Source organism: Rhincodon typus, chromosome 4, assembly GCF_021869965.1.
Source record: "Rhincodon typus isolate 14 chromosome 4, sRhiTyp1.1, whole genome shotgun sequence".
NCBI classification, from domain to species: domain Eukaryota; kingdom Metazoa; phylum Chordata; class Chondrichthyes; order Orectolobiformes; family Rhincodontidae; genus Rhincodon; species Rhincodon typus.
In genome coordinates this window covers 110,622,453-110,650,042 of record NC_063335.1, presented here as the reverse complement: position 1 = coordinate 110,650,042, position 27,590 = coordinate 110,622,453, and the positions used below count along the sequence as shown (strand labels likewise).

Genomic DNA, 27,590 nt, shown 5'->3' with positions numbered 1-27,590 from the left:
AATAGAGGGATATGGACCATGAAGAGGCAAAAGGATTTTAATTTAGAAAAGTGTCATGTGTTGGCATAGGCTAGGTGGACCAGAGGGGTCTGATCATGTGCTGTACTGTTGTTCATTCTATTTATTTTTTCTTTCTTAGGAGGAAAAATTGGTTGCTTCATAATTGGCATATTTTGAAGCTTATCCTGTATGGATTTCTCATTAGCTTGGTGAATGATTCCTTTGTGTCAGATACCTAAATAGCCAAATAAAATTGTTCTTGACTTTTTGTCCTTCAAGAGGACTTTGCATTGTTGTACTTAGTTTCTGTTGGTTGAGTTATTACTTTTTTTTAAAGTTTCGTTATCCACACGGAGGTTGAATCACTAAGCAGGATTCGTAGAGGCTGAAGAATAATTGTTGTGAAAAAAAACTGTTGTTTTGCTGGAACCAAGATCTTAAGTTCAAGATTACAGTATTTTATAATTTTTTTTTATTTTTAACCCTTATTCCTTAGCAGTTATCATGTCAAGAAATTTTAAGCAGTTTAATTTTTTTTCCTTTTACTTTTTCTTTGTCATTTTTTTTTTTGAAAGGTAGAATGTAATTATGGATCCTGCAGACCTGTCCACGTACTTTGTCAGTTGGGAAGTAGCTTCTTCATATGGTTGTTTTGAAACTGAATCTTTCTGCCAAATAGCAAACTCAGTGAGGACATTGCAGGCCTCTGGTAGTTTGATGTGCGACTTAACCAATTATATTTGGTCCTTTTCTGTGTAATAAAGCCTCAACCTTGATAGAAAAGCAAAATACTGTAGGGGCTGGAAATTTAAAATAAAAACAGTGTTTGAAAACTCAGCAGACCGGATGAAGGGTCATTGATTTAAAATGCCTATGTTTTTCTCTCCACAGCTGTTTAGTAGAACTTAGTAGTCCAGGCTACATTTTTGAAGAGGAAAATAATTCAGTATGACTTAGAATGTTATCTTTGTTCCCTTTCTGAGATTTACTGGGTTACTTTATGGCTTAAAAAAAAGCATATAAATAGGGATCTCTCGGAAATATAACGGTATATGCCATGAAGTACGTAACTCCACACCCTTCCCCCAGTATCAACCTTACAGCTTCATGCAGCTTGATGGTGGGTATAACATTGAGACTTTTAACATAGGTAATGATAGCTCTGAATAGAGAGGAAAAGTCTTGAAAAAAATTCTTTGTTTTAACTTCATAAATATGCAGAGTCCTGTATGTTAAGTTCCTTGATACCATAAGATAAAGAAGCAGAATTAGACCATTCAGCCCATTGAAACTGCACCACCATTTGATCGTGGCTGATATGTTTCTCAACCACCTTGTTCTGTCTTCTCCCCGTAACCCTTGATGCTTTCAGTAGTCAAGACCTATCTATTTCTGTCTTAAAAATGCTGAATGACCTAGCCACCACAACCTTCTGCAGCAGTGAGATCCACAGATAAACCACCCTCTGACTGAAGAAATTCCTCCTCAGCTTAGTTCTAAAGGGTCGTCCCTTTGCTTTGAAGCTGTGCCTTTGGGTCCTAGTCTTTCTGTGCAAACATCTTCTCCATGTCAACTGTCTCTATGCTTCTCAGTATTCTGTAAACTTCAATGAGATTCACCCTTATTCTTCTAAACTACGTTGAATCCAGACCCAGAGTCTTAAACTACTCCTCACAGGATAAGCCCTTCATCCCCAAGATCATTCTTGTGAATCTCCTCTAGACCCTGTCCAAAGCCAGTACTTCTTCCTTAAATACTGTGCCCAAACTGCTCTCGATATTGCAAATGCGGTTTGACTTGAGCCTTGTTCAGCCTTGGCCGTTGTAGCCTAGCCCTCTTGAAATGAATGATAACATTGCATCCTCAAAGAATCCTAACAGATTTGTCAGGCATGACCTCCCTTTGATGAAGCAACATTGACTGAGCCTGTTTTACCATGCACTTTCATGTTCTCTGCAATCTCATCCTTAATGGATCTAAAATCTTAGCAATAACAGAAGTCGGGCTAACCAGCCTGAAGTTTTCTGGTTTCTGCCTCCCTATCTTCGTAAACAGGGGTGTTATACTAGCCATTTTCCAGTCCTCTGGGACCTCCCTGACTCTAATGATTCCTGAAAGATCACCACCACTTCCTTGCAAATCTCCTCAACTATCCCCTTCAGAACTTTGAGGTATAGTCCATCTCGTCCAGGTGACTTAGCCACTTTTCAGCTTCCCTAGTACTTTCTCCTCAGTGATGGCCACTACACTCACCTCTGCCCATGACTTTCTTGAAGTTCTGGTATGCTGCTTCTGTATTCTGCCATGAAGACTGTTGCAGAGACTATTCAGTTCCTCTGCTATATCTTTGTTCCTCATTACTACTTCGATCTCATTTTCCAGCGATCCAATGAACACTCTTGCCTCTTTCTTAACTTTTTATATATCTTTAAAAAAACTCTTGTAATCATCTTTTATTTGACTTCTAGCTTACTGTCATATATCGTCTCCGCTCCCCCCCCCTCAACCTGCATAAGCTTCCCAATCTTCTGGCTTCCCACAAATCTTCCAGATTTTCTAAAATTCCAGAATTTAGACTAACAAAACTTATCTTTTTCAAATTAATTTTCTTGATAGTAAAATCAAAAGGCACGCATGTAATTTTTAGTGGCTTGTTAAAATTTTAAGTTTAGTGGTATTTTCTTTGGAGTGGAGAAAAATATAAACTTGGAACAATGGTTTATTGTAACACGGATTTGATGATTGAAGATCCATCTTTCTTTCAGTGTTCAACTTGACATTTTTAATACTTTGAGTTACAGTAAATATCCAGCTTATGATCACGATATGACCGACTTGATGTTTTCTAGAAGCGTTTTTGCCTTTGTGTGAGATTGCATAACTATTGCCTTGTGCATATCACATTTCAAAACTGACTGAGTCATTTGTACAGGTGGGCTGTTGAGCAAATGTTGAAGGAACTCGGGTGTTAGAAACAACATGTTTTAACCACTGGAACATGATTAGTTTTCATGACTTTTTAAAAAATTGTAGGGGCGGGAGATTTTAAAATAAATTTATAATCGGCCAAAAATGATTCAGTGGTCATCTTCCATAAGTTTGAAAAGTTTTCAATTTCAATGTTTACTCTGTGTACTATTTTGTTCTCTTTGAAACAAAGCAACTTCTATACTGTAGCTATGAGCGGAGCCAAGTGGAGCGTTCAGTGATTAACTGCTTAACTATAAACCTTGTAGGTTAGGAAAGGTGCTGAATATACAACAGTCTTTTGTTGTTATTTTGATGCTTGCTGAGTAATTTAACCTCTGAATTGTGTGGTTTTGAGTTATTGAGAGCAATAAATTTTCCAAGCAGGAGCCCAATCCCCAACCCCTCTCATTTCTATTTTTTTAAAGCCAGGATGTAGGATAAATGTGCACTTCCAATCAGGGTGGTTTAGTTGTTAACGTCATGAAAAATTCTTAACTTTGTTCATTTTAACATTGTTTCTACTTTAGATCTGTGCTAGCTGGGCTGTTTTCAGGCTTTTGAAAACTGGCGGGACAATTAAGGCAAGAAAGATTAATTCAGCAAAGTAAATGGCTTTGCAGTGCTGGTTGTGCGCCAAGCTTGCCCCAAGCTCCCTCTCTGAACTTAGTCATTCCACCGTGCCATTTTCCCAGAGCCTGCCTGCCTTGGTATCCAAGATCATTCATCTGGTTAACCTAAAGCAGAAAATGTGGAGGAGAAAATCACATTGAAAGCTTTTCTTCGTCATTCCAAAAAAAACGCACCTCCCTGTGAATATCAGGGGCCCTGGTATTTTAGTGTTTGCTGGTTGGTTTGATAGGAGTTTATCATGGTAATCTATATTTGTCATGTAATCGTTGACCCTCCAAGGGTACATCACAGGGAATGGGGCCTTGCCTGTGCCTGTGAAACTTTCCTTAAGGTAGAAGGAAAAGATTGTGGACTGCATCTAAATTGTAAAAGTGGGTTTGCCTGATATAGCACATAATGGCTAGTTTTTGAGGATGATGACATGCTGAAATCACAGGGCAATCCATGGTCCAATGAATGGTAGGTAGTAGGTATTTTGCTAATGCTTTCATGGAATATGGGCATTACTGGCAAGATGAGCATCTGTTGCCTATCCTTGGTTGTCCTGGAGAGGTGATGGTTAACTGCCACCTTGAGCCAAGACAGGGAGTGTGGTGTTGGTACATTGACAGTGCAGTTCAGTAGAGAGTTCCAAGATTCTGACCCTGCAACAGTGGAGGAACAACAGCGTAGTGGGGATAGCGGTTTGGATGACACTCCCAGATGATGGTTGCTTCATATACTTAGCAACGTAGAGTTATAAAGCTGTACAGCATGGAATCAAGATCCTTTGGTCCAACTTGTCCATGCTGACCAGCTACCCTAAGTTATTCATTCTCCAGGACCTTAACATTAAGTGTGTAAGTCCAGTCCTGATTTGCCTTTCCAAAATGCAGCACCTCACATTTACTTAAATGAAACTCCGTCTGCCACCCTCGGAAAATCTTAGCACTTTGCCTGTGCTATAAAGATCAGAGAAAGGAAAGAAAGCTGCAATGCAGGAATAACATAGACACAGCGAAGGAAAAAAGGCTTTGAGTATTAATTTGTTTTACAGAAAAAGCAATAATGTTTGACACGGTTACAGGGTCCTGACGAAGGGTTTTGGCCCGAAATGTTGACTTCCCTGCTGCTTGGATGCTGCCTGACCTGTGCTTTTTCAGCTCCACATTTATTGACTTTATCCTAAATTAATCCAGTCCCATTTGCCAGCATTTGGCCTCTCTTAAACCCTCTCTATCCCTTTCAACCCGTTCTATTTGTATACCCATCCAGATGCCTTTTAAATGTTGTAATTGCACCAGCCTCCTCCATTTCCTCCGTACATGCATCACACTCTGTGAAAAAAGTTGCCCCTTAGGTCCCTTTTAAATCTTTCTTCTCTCACCTTAAACCTATGCCATCTAGTTCTGGACTCCCCCACCCTAGGGTAAACACCTTGGCTGTTCACCCTAGCCATGCCCCTCATGATTTTATAAATCTGTATAAGGTCACCTTCAACCTCTGACACTCTAGGGAAAATAGCCCCAGCCTATTCACCCCCTCCCTATAGCTCAAACCCTCCAACCCTAGCAGCATCCTTGTAAATCTTTTCTGAACCCTTTCAAGTTTCACAACATCCTTCCTATAGCAGGGAGACCAGAGCTGCAAACAGTATTTTAAAAATGGCTTAACCAGTGTCCTATACAGCCGCAACGTGACCTACCATCTCCTATATTTCATGCACTGGCCAATAAAGGCAAGCATACCAAATGCCGCCTTCACTACTTGTGACTCCACTTTCAAGAAGCTATGCACCTGTATCCCTATGTCTCTTTGTTCAGCGACACTCCTCAGGACCATTACCTGATTTGCCTTTCCAAAATGCATCACCTCACTTTTACCTGAATTAAACTCCACCTGCCTCCTCTCAGAACATCTTGGCACTTTGCTTGTGCTGTTGCAAGATCAGAGAAAGGAAAGAAAGCTGCAGTGCAGGAATAACATAAGCACAGAAGGAAAAAAAGGCTTTGAGTATTAACGTGATCTATTTTTAGAAAAAGCAATAATGTTTGACGCTGTTGCAGAGGCTTATATTTAATAATGTTTGCGACCCTGAGTTTGAGTGATTGTGGATATTTGGATTGGGTTTTTTTTTTAAAGAGTTTAATGAATGAACGTTGCAGCGTTTTTTTTGCATTGCATTTCTTGAAAGTCACATGTCTTGTGATAACTGCTTGTTTACTGCAGTGTTCCTGCTTGAGTTTGACTGTCAGGTTCTAGTTTCTAAAACAGAAGTTGCCGGAAAACCTCAGCAGTCTGGCAGCGTCTGTGAAGAGAAATCAGTTAACGTTTTGGATCCGGTGGACCCTTCAATGTCAGTTCCTAAGCAGAAGTTAGGATGGTGGGAGGGGATAAGATATAAACGACAGGTCGAGATAGAACCCAAAGAGAGAAGAACAGTTGTGCAACTTCTGTTTTTGTTTCTGATTTACAGCACCTGCTGTTCTTTCGGTTTTTATTTAGGTTTTAGTTTCTGTTTGGAGATTGCTTGGATTTTTCAGTTGGCCAACCTGCGAAAGAAAATCACCTTCCAAGCCCAGCTGTCCTGTTTCTGAAATAGAACATAGAACATTACAGTGCAGTACAGGCCCTTCGGCCCTCGATGTTGCGCCGACCTGTGAAACCAATCTGAAGCCCATCTAACCTAAACTATTCCATTATCATCCAAACCTTTTGTTAAGTGTCCACTGTGATACTGGAACCCTGGTTTGGGCTGAACCTGGATTAGTCTCCTGAAGATAGTATTTCCTGAGTAAGCTACATTGTCGAAGATCCAAAAACATCTTGTTTTGTAACCAATGTCTTTGTGCACCTGAATGCCAGATCAACAGAGATTTGAATGTTCCCTACATTATCCTTGTTTCTCTGACTTCAAAAGCAAAGACTTATTGGCTAGAAGATAAATCTTTGACAAGTTTCTTTTACCCCTTTACCTAGTGTGTGAAAGTGTATTTTGCTTCTTCTTTGATATAATATAATTCCATCACCACCTGACTCCCCAAAGTCTCTCCACTATTTAAATGGCACAAATCAAAAGGGTGCCTCGTTGAGTGCAGCTCCAACAACCATCAAGGAGCTCGCCACCATCCAGGACAAAGCAGCCCGCTTGATTGGCACCACCTCCACTCCTTCCACCACCAACACTCAGTCGCACCAGTGTGTCAGGTTCCTCGAATTCCCTCCCAGATGGGTCTACCTACAGCAAATGGACTGCAGTGATTCATGAAGATAGCTCACCACCACCTTCCTGAGGGCAACTAGGGTTAGGTAATAATTGCTGGCCCAGCTAGTGACTGCCACATTTCATGTCTGAAATTTTTAAAATATATATTTATATTAAGTATTTATATTTTTACATTAAAATGTTTGCCAGGCTTGCATCATCATTGCATAGATTTTGTTGATAATTCAGTCATTTTATTTTTGTTTATTAAAGGAACTTGGTTGATGGATTTTTTAAAGTCTAATGTACCCAGAATAGGGAAAACAATTACATTTATATTGTGACCTGTGGAGCCATGGGGCTAGGGTTAGTCTGGTCCAAATCTTGATGGAAATTCTCCCATCTCAGTTGTAACAAAACCAAGTCTGTATTAATGTTATTTGATTTTGGCTGAGGTAGCAGAGGGAGTACAGCTCTCTGAGGACCTTTAAAATATACTGCCCTGTTTGGACAGGAATGGCAGGATTCAAAAACCTTGCATGACAGGGGAACTATTAGCTTAGTCAAAAAAAAGGACCATACCTAAGGTCTAGGCAACTAAAAACAGACAAAGTCCTTGAAGAATATGGAGAAAGTAGAAAGGAACTCAAACGGAGAGTTAGGAGGCTCTGAAATGTCTTTGGCCAGCAGGGTTAGGCAGAATCCTGAGGCATTTTGTATGTGTGTTAGGAGCAAAAGGACAGTTAGGGAAAGAGTAGGCCTAATCAAGGATAAAGGAGGGAGGTTATGTGTGGAGCCAGAGGAAATGGGTGAGATCCTTAATGAGTATTTTATATTGGTATTCATCAAAGAGAGGAATATGATGGATGTTGAGGTTAGGGAACGGTGTGTGAGTATTCTTGGGCAGGTCAATGTAATGATGGAGGTGGTGTTGGATGTCTTGAAATGCATTAAGATAGACAAGTCTCAGAGCCAGACAGGATCTGTCCCAGGATACTGTGGGAGATAAGGGAGGAAATAGCTGATATCTTTGCATCTCTTTGACCTCGGGTGAGGTGCCAGAGGACTGGAGAAGGGCCAATGTTGCTCCTTTGTTTAAGAAGGGAAACAGAGATAATCCAGGTAATTACAGGCCGATGTGGTGGTGGGGAACCTGTTAGAGAAGATCTGAGAGACAGGATTGAGTCCTATTTGGAAGCAAATGGACTTGTTAGTGATAGGCAGCATGGGTTTTTGCGGGGAAGGTCGTGGCTCACCAGATGGATTAAGTATTTTTTTTGAGGAGGTGACAAGAATGATGAGGGAAAGGCAGTGAATGTTGTCTACATGGACTTAAGTAAGGCATTTGATAAGGTACCTCATGGCAGGCTGGTACAAAAAGCAATCTCATGGCATCGGGATGTGCTGGCCGAATGGGTAGAAAACTGGCTTGGTTGTGGAAGACCGAGAGTAACGGTGGAAAGGTGCTTTTCAGAATGGAGATCAATAACTAGTAACTTTGTTTATTAAGTTTAAAATGATCTGGAAGAAAATATAGGTGGTCTGATTACTAACTTTGCAGGTGAAACCAAAATTGGTGGAGTTGACAATTGTGAGGTGGATTGTCAAAGGATACAGCTGGCTATAGATGGATAGATTGCAGATTTGGGCAAAGAGATTCAGATGGAGTTTAATCTAGACACATGTGAGGTGACGCATTTTGGAAGATCAAATTCAGGTGTGAATTATACAATAAATGGCAGAACCCTTAGGACCATTAATACAGAGAGGGATCTGGGTGTACAGTTCCGCACATCCTTGAAAGTAGCAACACAGGTGGCTAAGGTGGTCGAGAAGGCATACAGCACACTTGCCTTCGTCGGCTGTAGCATCAAATATAAAAGTTGGCAAGTTATGTTACAGTTGTACAAAACTTTACTTAGGCCATGTTTGGAATATTGCATGCAATTCTGGTGATCACACTACCAGAAGGACGTGGATGCTTTGGAGAAGCTGCAGGGAAGGTTTACCAGGATGTTGCCTGGTCTGGAGGATTTCAGGTATGAGGAGAGGTTGGATAAACTCGGATTGTTTTCACTGAAAAGATGGAGGCCGAGGGTTGATCTGATGGAGGCCTATAGAATTGAGAGGCATAGATAGTGTGGATAGTTAGAGGCTTTTTCCCAGAGCAGAAAGGTCAACTACAAGAGGGCACAGGTTCAAGGTGAGGGGGAATAGTTTAAGGGAGAAGTGCAAGGGAAATTTTTCACAGGGCGATAGGTGCCGAGAATGCACCGCCAGTGGAGGTGGTGGAAGCAGACACGTTAACAATGTTTAAGGCGTACCTTGATGATCACATGAATGGGAGCAGAGGCAAAGAAACTGTGCATGGAAAATAAGTAGTGGATCTCAATTAGGATTAGAATCAGCGCAGGCTTGGTGGGCTGAAGGGCCTGTTCCTGCGCAGTGTTGCCTTGTGTTTACTGTATTGAAATTGTATGGTATCTAGAATTAAATTAGAGTCTAATAGACTTAATTAGCAAAGTGAAAAAGTAAACTTACAATTGCAGAATGTACGTTATGGGCTTTAAAAGATATTTTCACATTTGCAGTTCTTCAACATTCTGCAAGCACTGAATTGAAGGACTGTAACATACAATGCTGAACATCTCTTAAGGCAGCATCGTGGCACAGTGGTTAGCGCTGCTGCCTGTCAGCGCCAGGGACCCGGGTTCAATTCCACCCTCGGGCGACTTTCTGTGTGGAGTTTGTACGTTCTCCCCGTGTCTGCTTGGGTTTCCTTCGGGTGCTCTGGTTTCCTCTCTCAGTCCAATGGGATGAGGGATGTGGGTCTGGGTGGGATGTTTTTCAGAGATTAGTGTGGATTCAATGGGCCAAATGGCCTGCTTGCACACTAGGGATTCTGTGATTCTTTGATTCACATAGTCATCAAAGGCCGGAATTGAACCCAGGTCCCTGACACTCTGAGGCAACAGTGCTAACTATTGTGCCAGAATGCGATTCCAACTCTGGATATGAATAATGCCAGATTTTGGTTCATTGGAATCACAACATAATTTTAAGATTGAATTATGTATTGTCATTTATGGGCAAAAAACAGCTTTTGGAGGTCAGATACAGATCAGCTGTGATCTTTTTAAGTGGGGGAGTAGAATGAGGGGGATGAGTGATCTATTCCTGCTCCAGTGTATTATGTAGTACGAAAAGATTTCAATTTACAGGTGTAAAGACTGTTTTTTGTGCTCATGCTGTTGCGTTTCACTGCATTATTATATGTATCCTTCTCCAAACAGGGTCCACTTCCAAACTCTTGTGGTCACTTCTGGCAAATGGTTTGGGAGCAGAAAAGCAGAGCAGTTGTGATGTTGAATCGTGTCATTGAAAAAGGATCAGTAAGTGAAACATTTTCTTTAATATTTGTGCCTTAAAATTAACTGCATGAATTTATAGTTACACCTCTAAAAGATTCCACATTCTGAGAATTAATGGTACCAGGAAATGCAAATTATCATTTCAGTAAACTGCAAACAGGAGATTCTTGCACTCCTTCCCTACTTGACGTGCAAGTGAAATGGTGTAGTGATGCATTATATTGTGTTCAAGATTTTCTGTGTTTGGAGGCAGAGCCCCCACATCATTGCGCATCATGCATGCCATCTGGTGGAAGCACTAAGTACAATTATAACTACACTCCCTGAAAAACATGAATGACATCAATGCTGCCTATCAGCTGTTGGCTTGATAGCATTATGTTGACATTCTAAGTTACCTGCCTTCTCTTTCAGGCAGGAGAATGCTGTGACAAATGTGGGGTTTTCTTCTGGTTAAGCCAGTGTTTGCTGTCTCTTGTGTGCACTCCCTTCCCCATACTCAGTTGCACATGCTCCCTCCCCCTTCCTTTTGCATGCCCTCCCCGTGCCCTCTTTCCCCCCCCGCCCCCACTTATGTCTCTTTTCCTTACTTTTTCTCTCACTTCTGATTTTTCTCTATCCTTCCTCTTCTCGCTCTCCATTTCACCACACCCCCCCGCCTTTGCCTGCCTAAAGGGGGACAGTAAGGCGTTGATGAGATTGAATAATGTCAAACTCTGGAGTAGGTTCAACAGACTAATGGCCTACCCATGTTCCTACCAAGTGAACCGCTCGATAGATTGCAGTTTTGCAACTGCACCTGTGCCTCATAACAACTTACAGGTTTTGTTTTTGTAGCTTGTATTTTTTTTATTATTCTGAGAAACAAAATGGTAAATATTATCTTTTTTGCTTTGCAGGTAAAATGTGAAAAGTATTGGCCAAGCAAGGAAGATGAAGTAATGTCATTTGAAGACACTCAGTTCAGCTTAAAATTGTCGTCTGAAGACGTGAAATCATACTACACTGTCCGACAACTGCAATTACAAAGAACTTCAGTAAGGATATTGGCACAGTTACACAACTGTAAACGTAGCGGTGATTGAACATATTTCCTCCCACCTTGATATAAACCAGCTAACGCACATCCAGTGTATGCTATGCCTGACCTGATCCTGCTGCTTGTGTACTGAGCTCAAGCCTTTCCTTAGATCTGATGTTTGCTTGCGTCTTCCTGGTTATTTGCTGGATCATGTGCTGCGGGCTGAGGGTGAAGCTGACTTCAAAGCATTCCGCCTGCTGTTTAAAAACAGTGAGCAAAACATTGATTTTCAGTGTTCATCTTATTGACCTGAAAGAAGAAATCAGTTCAGTATACTCCTCTCCTTCAGATCCTACATTCTTTGGGGACCTGAGCACACTGCCTCAGGCACACAGCTTGTAGGCACAAGGCCATTTCAGACCTCTTCTAAGTGGAGATTTGGAAAAATGGGGTGCTGCAGCTTTATTTGCAAGTTTTTGTTTAAACATAGGATCATTCATTCAGCCTGCTGTACTGTGCAAAATGATTATCATTGTCAACTTAATTGCACTTTTCTGCCTATCTTCTGCCTGTCTGCCTAAAAATCTGTCTAACTGTAACTCTGAGATGAGATTCCTGAGGCCTTGACAGAGATCTTTCTGTCCTCATTAGCCACAGGCAGGATCCTAAAAGACTGGAGAATAGCCAAAGTTGTTCCTTTGTTCAAGAAGGGAAACAGGAATAATACAGGAAATTGTAGGCTGGTGAGACTTCCATCAGATAGGGAAATTATTGGAGAAGATTCTTAGGGACGGGATTCCTTGCATTTGAGAAATATGGACTTATTAGGAGTAGTCAGCACGGCTTCATACAAGGACGTCTTGTGATTGCGGTTTTTGAGAAAGTGATGAAGCTGATTGAGTTTGAGGCAGTGGATGTTGTCTCCATGGTCTTTGCCAGAGCATTTGACAAGGTCCCTTATGGTAAGCTTCTCCAGAAGATCAAATCACGTGGAGTCCATGGTGAGATGGTCAGTTGGATACAAAGTAGGCTTGGCCATAGAGACAGAGGGTAGTTGTGGAGTAGTGTTTTTCTGACAGGAGATCTGTGACCAGTGGTGTTCTGCAAGGATCAGTGCTAGGACCTCCGTTGTTTGTAATGATTTGGAAGATGTTCATGCAGATTAGTAGGTTTGCAAATGACTTGAAAATTGGTTGAGTTGTGGATAGTGAGGAAGGATAACAAAGGATGCAGCAGGATATAGATCATTTGGAAAGTTGGATGGAGAAATGGCAAGCGGAGTTTAATCCAGATAAGTGTGTGAGTTGCATTATGGGAGGTCAAATGCCAGGGGAAATTGTACTGTAAGTGGCTGCACCCTTGGGAGCATTGATTATACAGAGGGATCTTAAGGTGCAAGACCATACTCTGTGAAACTGGCAACACTAGTGGAAAAGATGGTAATGAGGCATGGGTTGCTTGCCTTCGTTGGTCGAGGCATTGAGTATAAGAGTAGGTAAGTTGTGTGGCAACTGTATTAGAGTTTGATCAGGCCACGTTTGGAGTACTGTGTGCAGTTCTGATCACCACAGTATAAGAAGAATGAGGTGGCTTTGGGGAGGATGCAAAAAGAGGTTTGTTGCCTGGAATGGAATGTATTAGCTTTAAGGAGAGGTTGGACAAACTTGGATTGTTTTCACTAGAGCGACGGAGGCGAGGGGTGACCTGACAGAAGTATATAAAATCATGAGAGGCATGGATAAGGTGGACAATTGGAGTCCCATTGCTCTCTGGCAGAGAATTCCAAGCACAAATAGCTCTGAGAGAAGAACAACCTCCTCAAATCTTTGGGTGGTTAAGATGGACATTCGGAATCTCTTTCCGAGGGTGACATCAGTTTAATGTGGTAGGAGGAAAGTTCAAGAGAGAAGTATGAGGGAAGTTTTTTTTTTCACCAAACAGTGTAGTAGGTGCTTGGGTTGCGTTGCCGGGGAGGTGGTAGAAGCAAATACAATGTCAAGGTTTGAGGCATTCAGACCCAAGAACAGGTAGAGAATAGAGGTGGGCAGATTGGATTAGTTTAGAATGGCATCACGGTTGGCACAGGCATGGTGGGCTGAAGGGCCTGTTCCTAAACTGTTGTATTTTCTATGTTCAACCTTGAAAGTACTCCATAACCTAGCCCCATTGCTCTCTGGAAGAGAATTCCAAACACACAGCTGAGAGAAGAAAATCCTCCTCATACGTTTTAAATCAAGAGTCAAAGTTTTTACATCATGGGGGGAAGAAAGCCTTTTGGCCTATCGTGTTTACACTGGTCATCAAGCATCTATCTATTCTAATCTCATGTACCGGCACTTGGCCTGTAGCCAAGGGGACCCATAAATGGGGAACCCCTTTTTAAATCCTGTTTCTTGCAAGTCTAAAAAACTTATTTTTTCTCTGAAAAATGTAGACCCAGTCCCCTTTTCTAAACATTATTTAAAGAAAACTTCAATTTTAAATAATGGTCCCAAAACAACTGAAATTCTTCTGGTTTGAGATATATTCTCTCTTTTATGCATTTAAAGTTTCTTGACCATTAAAGAAATTTTTGTATGGTCTGAAACTGTAGATTCTGAAATACTTTTCCTGGTTTTAACGACAATTTAACTTGTTAACTTGTTCTTATTTTGTCTTGATAGACTGGAGAGACCAGAGAGATCCTACACTTCCATTATACTACTTGGCCTGATTTTGGAGTACCAGAATCCCCTGCTTCATTCCTTAATTTTCTGTTAAAAGTGAGGGAATCTGGCTCATTGAGCTCTGATTGCGGACCTGCTGTCATTCACTGTAGTGCAGGCATTGGGCGTTCTGGTACCTTCGCATTAGTAGATACTTGTCTTGTTTTGGTGAGTAATTGTGTAACAACTTATGAAAACCTTGAGCTGTTATCCCTTTCTGATGTAAAATTATAATGCCAAAGGCTGATTTAATGTTGAGACAGCAGATCATGTTATAAGACCGTAAGGTATAGCAAGATTAGGCCATTCGGCCCAGCGAGTCTACTCCATCATTCGATCATGGCTGATTGTTTTTCAACCTCATTCTCCAGCCTTCTCCCTGTAACCCTCGACGCCCTTAGTAATCAAGAACCCATCTGTCTCTATCTTCTTACTAAATACACTCAATGATTTGGCCTCCACAACCCTCTGCGGCACTGAGTTCCACAGATTAACCATCCTCTGACTGAAGAAATTCCTCCTCCTTATCTCAATTCTGAAGAGGCATCCCTTCACTCTGAGGTTGTGCCCTTGGGCCCTAGCCTCTTGTAGCCCTGGAAGCATCTTCTCCACATTTGTTCAATCCAGGCCTCTCTGTATTCTGTAAGTTTCAATGAGGTATCCCCTCATTCTTCTTAACTCATCGAGTACAGGCCTAGAGTCTTCAACAACTCCTCGTTGACAAGCCCATCATGCCCAGGATCATTCTTGTTAACCTCCTCTGGACCCCTTCAAGGCCAGCACAATTTTCCTTAGATACAGGGCCCAAACTGCGCTCAATGTTCCAAATGTGATCTGACCGGAGCATTATACAGCCTCAGCAGTACATCCCTTCTCAGTCGTTTAGCCCTCTCGAAATGAATGCTGACATTGTATTTGCCTTCCTAACTGTCAATTGAACCTGCATGTTAACCTTAGAGTCCTGAACTTAGGATTCCCAAGTCCCTTTGTGCTTCAGATTTCTGAGGCCTTTCCCTGTTTTGAAAATAGTTTGTTTCTTCTTACCAAAGTGTGTAACCTCACCCTTTATCACATTTCCATCTGTCATGTCTTTGCCCACTCTCCTAGAGGCTCCTTTGGTGCCTTCCCCACTTCCTCAACACCACCTGTCCCTTCACCTATCTTTTGTCATCTGCAGACTTAATGCCCTCAATTCCTTTGTCCAGATTGTTAATGTGTAACATGAATAGTTGTGGTCCCAACATTGACCTCTGCAGAACTCCATTAGTCATCGGCTGCCATCCTGAAAGGACTCCTTTATCCCCCTTTCCTGTCTTCTGCCAGTCAGCACATCAGCCTCATTTGGAACTACATTGCTGGATAAAAATCCTGGTACTTTATCCCTAACAGCACTGTATGCACACATTGGTGGTGTTTCAAGAAGACACCTCACCATCGCCTTTTCAAGCAGTTAGGGGTGGGGGAAAAAATGTTGGCCTTGACAGTGATGCCCATATCCCATGGTATTTTTGTTTTTCAAATTACGTTTAGGGTCTAAATTGTGTGTTCAGCAGGATATTTTTCTTATAGATGGAGAAACGCAAAGATCCTTCCACTGTGGACATCAGAGAAGTATTATTAGAAATGCGAAAATATCGGATGGGACTCATTCAGACTCCAGATCAGTTGAGATTTTCATATATGGCAGTTATAGAGGGAGCAAAATATATCAAGGGAGATTCATCTGCACAGGTAAATATGTAATTATTTCTGATATATGACATTGCTAACCACAATTGACAGTCCAAAATAGGATTTCACTTTCTCCAAGGAGAAAGGTAATGTGAAGGACAGGAGAGGATGAACAGCAACAGGATGAAGATGGCTTTCCTTATGGTTTTCATAAAACATGAATGTCATTTTCTTTTCAGATTACAACTTCTTCACTTGTCATTCATCTCTCAAAGAACTTGAGCAGTAACTTGTAGTTGTAAGAAGTTCTCGGACTGAGAGTTTGATAATGCTCAAAATGCATAATTGCATAAACCCCCTATAAAATCTCTTGTTGAGTGCTGCTTGCTTGCATTTATTTTTGTAGTAATTTATCCTTTGAGAGTAGTTATTCTGTCAAAGAAGTCCAAAGCTTTTCCACCCTTATGCAGTTTAGATATTTTCTCCTTGATTGACATTTTTTCTTTAGTTCCTTGTTAGGCTCTCCACATGGTTCGTTGGCTGACATACAAATATGAAAGAAAATTCTTTCATGAAGCTCTGATGTTGAAAATCCCTTCTGTCTTCAGGGTCAGAAATCATCGAGATATCTGACACATATAAAGAACATTTCTGTAGCACCTTGACTGTAGTAAAAGGACTTGAGACACTTCTCGAGTGTTTATTCTACTTTACTACTTTAAGTAGTGAAGTGGATTGACGTAGTTCTCTACAACAAAAAGCATACATCACTGTGGTCTGGGGATGCCAGAGCTGGGATGTCTTCTCTGGGCTGGCGAAGTACCTGGCAGTGGTCATGGTCCATGTGAATACCAACGTCATTGGTTGACTGGGAAAGACTTTCTGCAGACAGAGTAGGAAAAGCTAAACTCTAAATTAAAGAGCAGCACCTCAAAAGTAATAACTAATTACTAATAACTGGATTACTAATTGAGCCATGTGCTAAGTAATGTAGGATAAATACAATTAGAGAAAAGATTGTGCGGTTCAGAGACTGGTGTGGGGGATGTAACTTTCAGTTCTTGGGATACTGACACCTGAGCTAGGGAGAGTGGGACCTGTACCTTTGGTAAGGTCTACACTGAAACAGTGCCAGGGTTTGTGTTTCAGGAAGCTTGATGACTGTAGAGTAAAGATCTTTTAAAAAGCAATTAGTGAGGTATGAAGCTTTGGTTGACATAGTAAGTCAAGGGGTGATATCAAGGCAGGAGAACAAAATAATGAGAACTGAGCACCAAAGAATGTTATGAAAACTACAAAGTAAATGAGTTGATGGTGCATATTCAAGTAAATAAATGTGATCTGATGGCCACTGTGGAAGCATGGCTGCATGACATTCAAGAGGGACTGTGTAAAGGTGAAGGGATAGCATTGTTAATCAAAGGTTATGTTGGCGCACTAGTTAAAGATAACCTTGGTTCAGGAGATCAGGATGTAGAATCAGTTTGGGTGGAGATAGATAGATGGGTATAGTAGGGGAACACTAGTGGGAGTAGTCTATAGGCTCCCTAACAATAACTACAATGTAGGAAAAAGTATGTAAGAAGCATGTGCTTGTGACAAAGGGACAGCAGTAACTACAGGTAATTTTAATCTGCGCGCAAACTGGAAAATCAGGTTGGCAATGGTAGCCTGGATGAAGAAGTTATAGAATTCTTTTAAGATCATATCTTAGAGTAGCTTGTTCTGGAACTAACCAGAAAGAAGCTTATATTAGTCTTGGTATTATATCATGTGGCAGGATTAATTAATTGTGTCAGAGTAAAGGCACTTCTGTGCAACAGTGACTGCAATATGGTTGAATTTTACATTTACTCTGCAAGGGTGAAGTGTGGGCCTAAGACTAGTATTTATAATTAAATGAAGGCGACTATGTCAGCATGAAGGTTAGCTTGCTAAAGTGTACTGGGGGATGCTAGGCTCGGGGAGAGATCAGTAGAGATGTGGTGGCAGATGTTTATAGCCTATTTCTGAATACTCAGCAATATTCCAAGGTGGGGGAGTCACCATTGGCTAACTGAAGCTAAGGAAAACATCAAAAGCAAGGAGAAAAGCGTATTAGATTACGGCACATTGGCACATTAGATTATTGGTCAGAATATAAAGAATGGCAGAAAGTGTCTTAAAGGTTAATTAGGAGAAAGAAATTGCAGATTGGAAATGAGAGAGGAAGCTTGCTCAAAGTGTCAAGATGGATAATGAGTTTCTTTAAGTATCTAAATAGGAAGAGTAGGTGGAGTGAGTGTTTGTCCTCTGGAGAGTGAGAATGAGGAGTTATTTGTTGATGATAAGGAAATGGCAGATGAAATATACAAATATTTTACTTTAGTCTTATTTTGTAGAGGATACAAAAAGCATTCCAGTAATAGCTGTAAGTCAGGAGGTGGAAGGATAAACTTGGTGAAATGACAATCAAAGTGGTACTGAGCAAACTGATGGAGCTGCAAGCTGACAAGTCTTTGGGTCCTGATGGATGTCATCCTGGGGTCTTAAAAGGGATGGCTAATAAGGCAGTTAGTCAATAGGTTATTTTCCACAAATTCATTAGATTCTGGAAAGGCTCCATCAGATTGGAAAGTAGCAAATATAACCCATCTCTTCAAGAAGGAAAGGAGGGAGGAAGAAAACAGGAAACTAACAATGAGCTTTGACGTGTGTCATTTAGAAGATATTAGAATTTATTGTTAAGGAAATTATACTGGGGGGGATTAAAAACAAGGTAATCAGGACAAGTCAGCACGGTTTTGTGAGAGGAAAATCATGTTTGACCAATTTAAAGGAGTTCCATCCGACTGATGGTAAAAAGGAGCTCATACTGCACTTGAATTTCCAGATGACATTTGATAAGGTGCCACCTTAAAGAATTTCAGACCAACAGATAGATTAAGTGAGTGCACAAAAATCTGGCTGATGGAATATGATGTGGTAAAATGTGAAGTTGATCACTTTGGCAGGAAAAATAAAAAAGCAGCGTACTGCCTAAATGAATGACTATAGAATTCCGAGGTGTAATGGGATCTTGGTGTATGAGTTCCAAATTGTGCAGGTGCAGCAATTAATTAATAAAGCTGATGAAATGCTAACAGACAGAAAGTGCTGGAGAAACTCAGCGGATCTGACAGAATCTGTAGAAAGATAAACCCTTTATCAGAACATCCTGGACTTAAAACTTTTTTTTTGATATAGATGTTGCCAGACCTGCTGTGTTTCTCCAGCATTTCTGGTTTTGTTTCATTTAACACCTCTAGTTTTTTTTTATTTTAATGAAATGCTATCCTTTATTGCGAGAGGAATTGAACGTAAAAGCAAGCATTCTGAAGAAGAATCATAACTTGACATTTAATTCTGTTTCTGTATTCACAGTCTGATCTGTTAAGTTCTCCAGCATTTTCTGTTGTTATTTCCAATTTCCAGTACCTTGCAGTATTCATAATAATAAACACATTATGGTCAGTTAAACAGTGCATCAGTGATACCATATCTCACGTGCTTGGCGGTGGTTCAGAGTGAGTATAGTAGATCAGTACCTGCAATGAGCATGTTGCTTTATCAGGAAAGGTTGGACAATCGGGTCTTGTTTCCACTGGAGTTGAGAAGAGTGAGGGGTAACTTCGTCGAAATGTGTAAGAACCTAAACAGTATTGAGGAAAAATCGTTTCCTCTTGTCGATGAATACAGAACCTTGGGTGCTGATTTAAAGCTAGGTGTTTGCTCTTTTGTGCCAGAGATGAGAATTCATTTCCTGTTGGTAGTTGTGTGAATTTGAACCTCTCTGCATCAGAAGGCAGCGGAGGTGAGTCATTAAATATTTTTTAAGGCGGTGTTGGATAACATTTTGCTAAGCAAAGGAATTAAAGCTTATCAGGAGTAGATGAAAATGTAGAATTCATAAAATAGCACACCAAGCCATGAACTTATTGAATGACGGTACAGGTTTGAGAGGCTGGATGGTGTACTTTTGCTCTTAGTACATATATTTGTCCGTCATGCAGAGGGGTAAACCTTTTAAATCTCACTAAGCAAATGCTTTGATCAAATGTTAAACAAAGCATTAACCTATAAAATTTAAGTGTCTTTGTAATTTGTAAAATCATGGATATGGTTAGGAATTAATCTGCATCATATTTTTAAAAATTCTGCCATCAACAATACTAATTTAAACCATCTAGTTCCTAAAGGACAGGTGGCACCCATGAATTTACTTGTGATATTTAAAAATTTAGAATTTCAAAAAATACATTCATGGGTTGTGGCTGTTGCTGGCTAGATGAGCATTTGTTGTCCATCCCTAATTGCTCTTCAACTAAGTGACTTGCAATGCCTTTTCAGAAGACTGTAAATCATCCCCTTTGGTATGGGTCTAGAGTTGCAGGGGGTCAGATCAGGTAAAGTCTGTCACCACTTACGTAAGTTGGGAAATCCCTCCATTTAGATTTGTTCTGTTTGTTTGCGCCTGGATCTGGAACAGCTTTGAAAACACAAATTTAACAAATAGATCTTTCTGCTTATTTTACGTAATTGGTTTACAAATAGTTGTCTGGCTTCTCATTGTATTGATATCAGCATCTGATGTTGTGAGATTTACTTGGTATCATCCTGTAGGATAATATGTGACTGAAAATATCATCAACAAAAGCTTTCAGATCTCAAACAATATTGTCAGAACCTCCTCGACACTCCATATCTTCAATTTTGTCATTACTTCAAAATGTTATTTTTTTGATAGGAAGGTGAAAATTTGTTTTCATTATGCTCCTTCTAAGGACAATTCCAAGTGTGATTTCCATCTTTCGCTTTGATAGTTCTTCAGCTTTTAGCCATGTTGGTCATGCATTTTAATGCTCTCCCCTTGAATCCCTCTGCTTCTTTACTCGCCTCAGATGTATAGAAAGGCTTCAAGAAAGCTATCTTTTTTTGATCAAACTTTCAGGGACACTCTCTTATTTGCCTTCTCTTCTCTTATGCTCTATACGCCCAATATGTTCAAAATTAAATGATTGATTTAAGTCTGATCTGTTATTTAATTAAATCTTGCTGATCTGTATCTGAACCCCATTTCTCACTTGTCCCGATTCTATTTGATATCCCCTTCTAACAAAACTCTGTCTCAAAAGTTCCGTTTGACTCTGAGATTTTGTCCAAAATTTGTTTGGGAAGAGAATTCTTTGATTCACTTCTGAATAATCTTGCTGTGATTTTCAGATTATACCCTTTTATTCTTGTGCTCATCCATGATGATGTGAATTTGTTCTCGAAATTTACCCAAGCAAATAATTTAAATTTAAAAATTACAATCAGATCACCCCCTTGATTTTCTGAACTTGAGGGAAATAAGACCATGTTTATGTAGCCCGTTCCCATTATATAACTCTTGTGTATCGTGCATTGCACCCCCTCCAAGACCAATATCTTTTTAAAAATTCCATTTGGAATCTGTCTAAGGCTCTGTACAATTGACACATTGCTTTCTCACTTTTGAATTATAAACAAAATAAAGACCAATATTCCATTAATTTTTTAAAATTGCATTTTATTCCAGTGCATGCACTTGTGTGATTTGCTTAAATGAACACCTGCATCCATTTGTTCCTCAACATCTCCTAATCTTTCACCACTAATAAATTGTTGTCTTGGATCCAAAAGGATGACCTCTCACTTTGCAGACTGAAGTCTATCTGCTTTAGTTTGTTTGTTTCCTTGGTGCTTCCGATGTTATTGGGCTATAATTTTATTTGCTACAAATTGTTAGAGTATTGTACGTTTATCCTTTAACATATTCAAACTAAATGCTTCATCCATTTATATGTATATACACTTCATTCATTACATCAGAAAACAATATTTTAATGCAGAGCAGTAATATATAAAATTGCTTCTCATTCTAATTCATTTTCATCACTGAAGAGCCATCTCTAACTTGCAGTATTTGCTTGTGTTATTCTTTTATTTCCAGTTTATTTGGTCCAGCTGATACTACTTTTATTTTAATAAATACTTTATTTGTACCTCTCCTTTTACAGCCTTTAAAAACTCCTCAGTTTATTTGCTGCCTTCCCACTTTGTGATCCATATGACTGACTCCCTTCTCCGTGACAAAATACACGCAGGTGGTTGGAAACACTTTGAAGAAATGACTGTTGTGTGTATTAATTAGCGAGGGTGACCTAAGTAGGTTCTGAGAAGGAAGTGTGATGCTGCAGAATGGTATTTCCATGCATGACAAAATTAGCAAAAAGCTGATCATCCATAATAGGACTCTGTGTTAGTTGCTCCTTAATCATCCAAGAGAAGGATTTCACTTGTAGGTGTGTTACCTAACTTGGATAACTGGGGTGAAATGGCACATGACTGTGAGAAACTCGAAACCTTCAAATTTCCTCCTTCACACATACACATGTACTTTATCATATCTCCTATCTTTTAATCTGTTATTGCATGATTTCTCTTTGCTTTTATATCTTCCATTCTTGATGTGAAAGATCATTATCCAACAAGAGTCTCTGCAACATAGGCCTACTTTGTGCAACAGCATTTAAGAAGAAATCACAGAACAGCCTGTAGAAACCATGTTTGATGAATCAGTCACCAAGTTTTAACTTTGTGACCCAAGACACATCTTTGAGGATTTTCCTCCAATCTTTAGAGTGCTACATTTAAAATTGTAATGGGTCAGTAGTTTATAAGAGTCAAAGTTGACAATGCTAAGCAAGGATCCAATTAACTCATATATGATGCTTTGTTACAACATGTTTTGTCTTGGGATGGGTGAGCTAAATTAGCATTTTGATGATAGAAATATATCAATCACTTACAAAACTAATCCTCTAGTAGGGAAGGGTAGGGCAGGTATGAGAACTGGGAGCAGGAGTAGCTATTCAGCCCCTCGACCTTTCTCTGCCATTTAATACAATCATGGCTGATCTCTTCTTGGCTTCAATTTCGTTTTTCTAAACGTTTCAAATAATCCCTTAAACATTAATTAAAAATCTGTCTATCTCCTCATCGTATTTATTCTGTGTCCTGGTGTTCATTGCACTTTGGGATAGTGAATTCCACAGAATTGTGACCTTTGAAAAGTAATTCCTCCTCATTAATATTTAGCCTAATATTTAATATTTAGCATAATACTTTTGTCTTGTTCTTGATTGCCCACAATGGGAAACATCCACTGGTCATCTGCTTTATGAATGCCTTTAGCATCTTGTGTACCTCAGTTAGATCTCCTCTCATCCTTCTAAACTCTAGCAAGTATTGGCCTAAATTGCTCGACTACTCCTCATAAGACCAACTTTCATCTCTGATTAATCTAGTTTTACTTGTGTTGAGAAGGGATGAAACAAGTGGGCCAAGGAGCAACTTCATCTATACCTGTATCTATGGTGTGAATTTGTGACCTCATTATGTAGTTAAGTTTGTAAAAATTATGCAGAGTCCTGTTAATGGTGAAAGATTGGTGAGACAATTTATTCACACAAAAGTTGATGCATTTTCCTATCTTTTTGCTTTTAAAAAATTGATGTTGCTGTGAAAAGGCTGAGCATGGTTTTCGCTTCCTGCAACTTGCTTTTGGCATTTTGTAACCATAAAAAACAGAACAAGGTTTTCATTATTTTTTTCTGTGTTAATAGAAGAGATGGAAAGAGCTATCTAATGAAGACCAAGATCCTGTAACTGATCATGCATCTCCACCTCCTCAGCCTCCAAAACGCACCCTTCCACGACAGAATGAAAATAGGGATCCTGATATAACGATGGAAGAAACAATAGAACCAGAAAATAACAGCTCTACGGAGGAACCCTTTGGCAAAGAACAAGAAAACACAGAGAACAAAGCCAAGTATGTAAACTGATATTGTTTTAAAACTAAATATGTTACCCAGTTTCTTCTATTTGGTGTACAAATAATAGAAAATCAAGGAACAGAAGAGAAGTAGAAACGTAAATCAATCATTCAAGAAAAAGTATTCAGAAATCTAATAATGCTACGAGTCCCCACGACCTGATGACCTGCATCTTGTATGGTTTAAGAGTTAGCTACAGAGATGATGGATTTATTGGTTGAAATATTTCAAAATTCCCTGTTTCTAGAAAGATCTCAGTAGATAAGAAAACATACTTGTGCCACTCTATTCAAGAAAGAGGGAGAGACAAAGCTATAAGCAGTGAACCATAGCCCAGTCACCCTAATTGGGATTGGGAAAATGCTAAAATCCTTTAAAACTGAAGTAGAACAGAACGTTTAGAAGATCATAACACAATCAGACAGAATCAATTCAAATGTGTGAAAGGGCAGTATACTTGAAAGTTTTATTGCAGCTGATTTGATGCAAATGGCAAAAATTGTCTTTTACAAGCTTGTATGTACGTTTAACTATCCTACAGTATTAATTTAACTTGTCCTCCAATTTAACTTTGTTGAATTCACTTAGTATCTTGTATCACAGGGTCCTTCCTAAATATATCATCGATATGAAAGTGACTTACTGTATCTTTTGACAGATGAGGATGGCTACAAGTATAAACCTTTTGACACTGCTGATCTCCTAGAAAAAAAGTACCCTCTTGTTCATGTTTTTTCCCTTGATGCAAATCCTTTCCAACAGATTTCTAACCATTATGATTAAGACATGACTGTTGGATGTTTTAGCTCTTGGTGTCAGTCAATTTGTTATGATCTTTCCATTTGCGTAGATCTCAATGTAATCTTTTGTGGTCAAGACACTAAACTCATAAGTTAAAATGGTAGCTTTCATTTGATAATATAGGGAATGGTCACGGTGGCAATGTGGTTTCTTAAGCTCTTATAGCACGGATGTTCCTAAGTGAAGTTTAGTCTTTCCACTAAAATCAAAAGATTTATGGTAATTCCTCTTGTGAAGGTAGAATGCCATTGTAAGGATGACAGCAGCTGCTGATGTGGCAGGTAATCCTTGCAAATTTCATGAGATATTTTGTTAAATTCATTCCAAAAAGAGGACCTGATAAATCACTTTTTGGAAAATAAAGCAATTTTTGTATCAGTGTTCTTAAAGGAAATATTCACTTTTACAGGAGATCTACAGACAGCATGAAAATTAATTATGTTGACTTTAAATAGAACAAAAAAGACAAACTGTGCAATGAAATGGCACTTTTTTTTTTCTTGATAATGCCTCTTCAGTTTCCTTTCTATTCCTTTTAGTTTTTGCATTATATCTGTGCGGAAATCATTCTTGAGCTTCCACTGTTGCTGCTCTGAACTGGTGACTAAGGAGCATATGATTGACCTTTTGAAGATTTACTGTTTAGAATGCACTCTGTTTTTAATGCAGGGAAGTAATGCAATCTGCTCAATCCTGTTCTACACCTCGCGTCTGCATCAAGAGTCTCAGTCCTAGTTCTATCAGTGTCCCACAAATCCATAGGCTTTCACATGCTACTCCTTCCTGTTGTATGGAAGAGAAGTACTAAATGGATTATTTAAAACATTTTTATTTGTACTAATTGGCTGATAAATCATTTTCTTAATTGCCTTCCAGTAACCTTCGGAAACGACATCGTGAGGATAGGATAGCAAGTACAGCGCAGAAGGTGCACAGAATGAAACAGAAACTAAGTGAAACTGAGGTGAAACGAAAAAGGTGGTTATATTGGAGACCTGTTCTCATTAACATTGCTGCAGTTGCTACTCTTGCAGTTGGAGCTATTGTTTGCTGCTCTATGTACTTCCAAAGATAAATTGTATAACTATGCATTTAATGACGTGCAGAGGCATGTTACATCAGAGGTGTAAGGTGCTGAGGAATCATATCTCCCTTGCACAAGAGCAAGGTGTTTATTTGAGGATTGACAGGTCAGAGGATAATGCACTAGAATGGGGGTACTGCTTGTGTTTTACTCAAGTTTGCAGCATTGATTCTCAGGTTCTTTATATTGCCAGGTGTTTGGATAATTAAAACCACCGAATAGAAAAATCTTGTTGTAAATATGTTATCAGATCTGTTCTGCAATAAACATTTAGTTAAAAATTGTGCTTCCATTGAAAGCAGTCTCTCTCCTGTTTCTTGCTGGTGTTTTCCAGGAGGAAGTTGTTTCTGTTTTGTTTTTGCTACATCGTGGGACACCTGTACCTAGCAGAGTGGCTATCTGATGAAACCCTAAAATTTAGCAGGCTGTTTTGAGTTTTCGTTCCCGTGAAAGTCAAACCAGCAAGTAACAGGAAGAAACTTGCCTTGCCACTGGACCTCTTCCTTATTGTTTTAGCCTGCTGCTGCTGTTCTTCATTTCTTAAACTGTTTTTTCCTCCTTTTCAATCAGCAGAATTGCTGTACACTTAAAAGCATTTCCATGATTTTCTTGTTAAAGAAAAAACCTCAGGCATAAAATATTATTTTTCTTTTGGTTTTATTTACGCTGCTGTGCATAGTGTGCAGTTGGTCATTTAGCAAGGGCATAGGAAGATTTCTGGAAATACAATTTTTAATTTCTTTTTCAAACATCAAACAGTGACTGAAATATTTGGATTGTTTACTGGATCATTATGTATGTTTAAAATACTAGTTAACTCCTTAACCCATAGAGGTTTCAAAGAAATGTGCTATCCTTAGATAGGCCATTCATTTTCATGATTGAATGAAGTATGTTTTCCAGTTTGAGTATTGAATATTTCGCAATAACTTTTTTTATTCAACACTTTGATTTTCTCGACATGCTATCTACAGTATTTAGAAACAATAACCATGCCTTTTTTAAAGAAAATACTCAATACGTTGTAAAGGCACTGTTGCATAAATGCTGCCAAGATGTCCAAAGATGCTTCTGTGGGTTAAAGAGTTGAGAAGTGTTTCTTGCTAGTGTTGGTTAATAATGTGACTTTCCGAATATGAAATAGTGGAACAAGGCTATGTATTGGCCCAGGAGGGGAAATCTGTTGACATTAACACAACAGATCCCACTCAATAAATTGTTGCAGTTTTACATTCCAGTAAGACCAGTTGAATAATATTTAGATTTCAGTGGTTCGTTATATTGTATATTTGTATTGGAGATAATGCAACATATAATAAAATGAGGGGTTGTTGTAAACTTACTGGTTCAGGTTCTGAGGATGTAAATAGTGCAGATCTGTTCTAAAATGCAGTACTGATTGCTACAAGATATGATTGATGACCCATACCAATGCATTAGCATTCTTTCATGCTAGAAATCTTGCATCACATTAAATTTTATTATTTATTATTGATGTGCTCCTTAAAGTTCAGTCCATATTTTTGTTTAAACTCCATTTTTTTCAAAGAGAAAATTCAAGTTCTTGGACCAGTTATTTTACAATCCTGTGTGGCGGGTTGAGGGGGGAGCAGAAATAAAGTTGTAAGCCTTGATGACAATGCACTGACAGGCTTAAAAATGGATTGTATCAATAATTTATTCTTGACTGATTACTGACAACCATAAGCAATATGTAATGCATTAAGGATATCTAGTCTGTTGTTACAATTCTGTATTGAAAAAATCGTTTACCCTCTCTACCCCCACCAAATCCTGAATGTGACAAGGGACACATTGCGGGCAGTGTTTCTTTTCACAGACTGGATATGCACTGTTTCCTCTTCCCTTTCATTAACTCTAGTATGTGAACTGTGAACATTTGATAGTTATGTTTCTCATTCTGCTTTTCTTCTCATGTAGGACTAATGTTGTAGTTCAATATATGAGGAATTTTCTATGTTTCAACCATTTTTAGCACCATAAAAGCAATTGCATCTGAAAATTGTGTCAGAGTTGTTCACATTTTTCTTTCAGTTCTCATTCATTTAGAAGATAGTGAGGTTCTGTAGTTCCTCATTATTTTCATAAGTTTATATTACTTACTTTCACATTAAAGTACCATAAACTATTTGACCAATAACTTGTCAAATTTGATACAGCTAGATTCAAACTGAGTGAAGTTATTATATTTGTTAAACTAGCTGAATAATTCACTAATAAGGTGAAGATGCCATTAGAAGGGCTCCTTTAAA

General features: G+C 39.3%; 1 protein-coding gene across 2 annotated transcripts in view; it reads left to right on the top strand.

The window, feature by feature from the left end:
* The window catches only part of ptpn2b (protein tyrosine phosphatase non-receptor type 2b), a 62,557-nt gene that overhangs the window by 22,737 nt on the left and 12,230 nt on the right, over positions 1 to 27,590 (top strand). Inside the window, exons 3-8 of one of the 2 annotated variants that reach the window (XM_020532075.2) lie at positions 10,078 to 10,176; positions 11,055 to 11,192; positions 13,840 to 14,049; positions 15,451 to 15,612; positions 23,220 to 23,428; positions 25,110 to 25,211. In XM_020532075.2, the coding sequence (XP_020387664.2) occupies positions 10,078 to 10,176; positions 11,055 to 11,192; positions 13,840 to 14,049; positions 15,451 to 15,612; positions 23,220 to 23,428; positions 25,110 to 25,211 (920 nt within the window). Of the gene's footprint in view, positions 1 to 10,077; positions 10,177 to 11,054; positions 11,193 to 13,839; positions 14,050 to 15,450; positions 15,613 to 23,219; positions 23,429 to 25,109; positions 27,313 to 27,590 lie in introns of those variants that run through there. The other variant, XM_020532074.2, reaches the window with a different exon arrangement.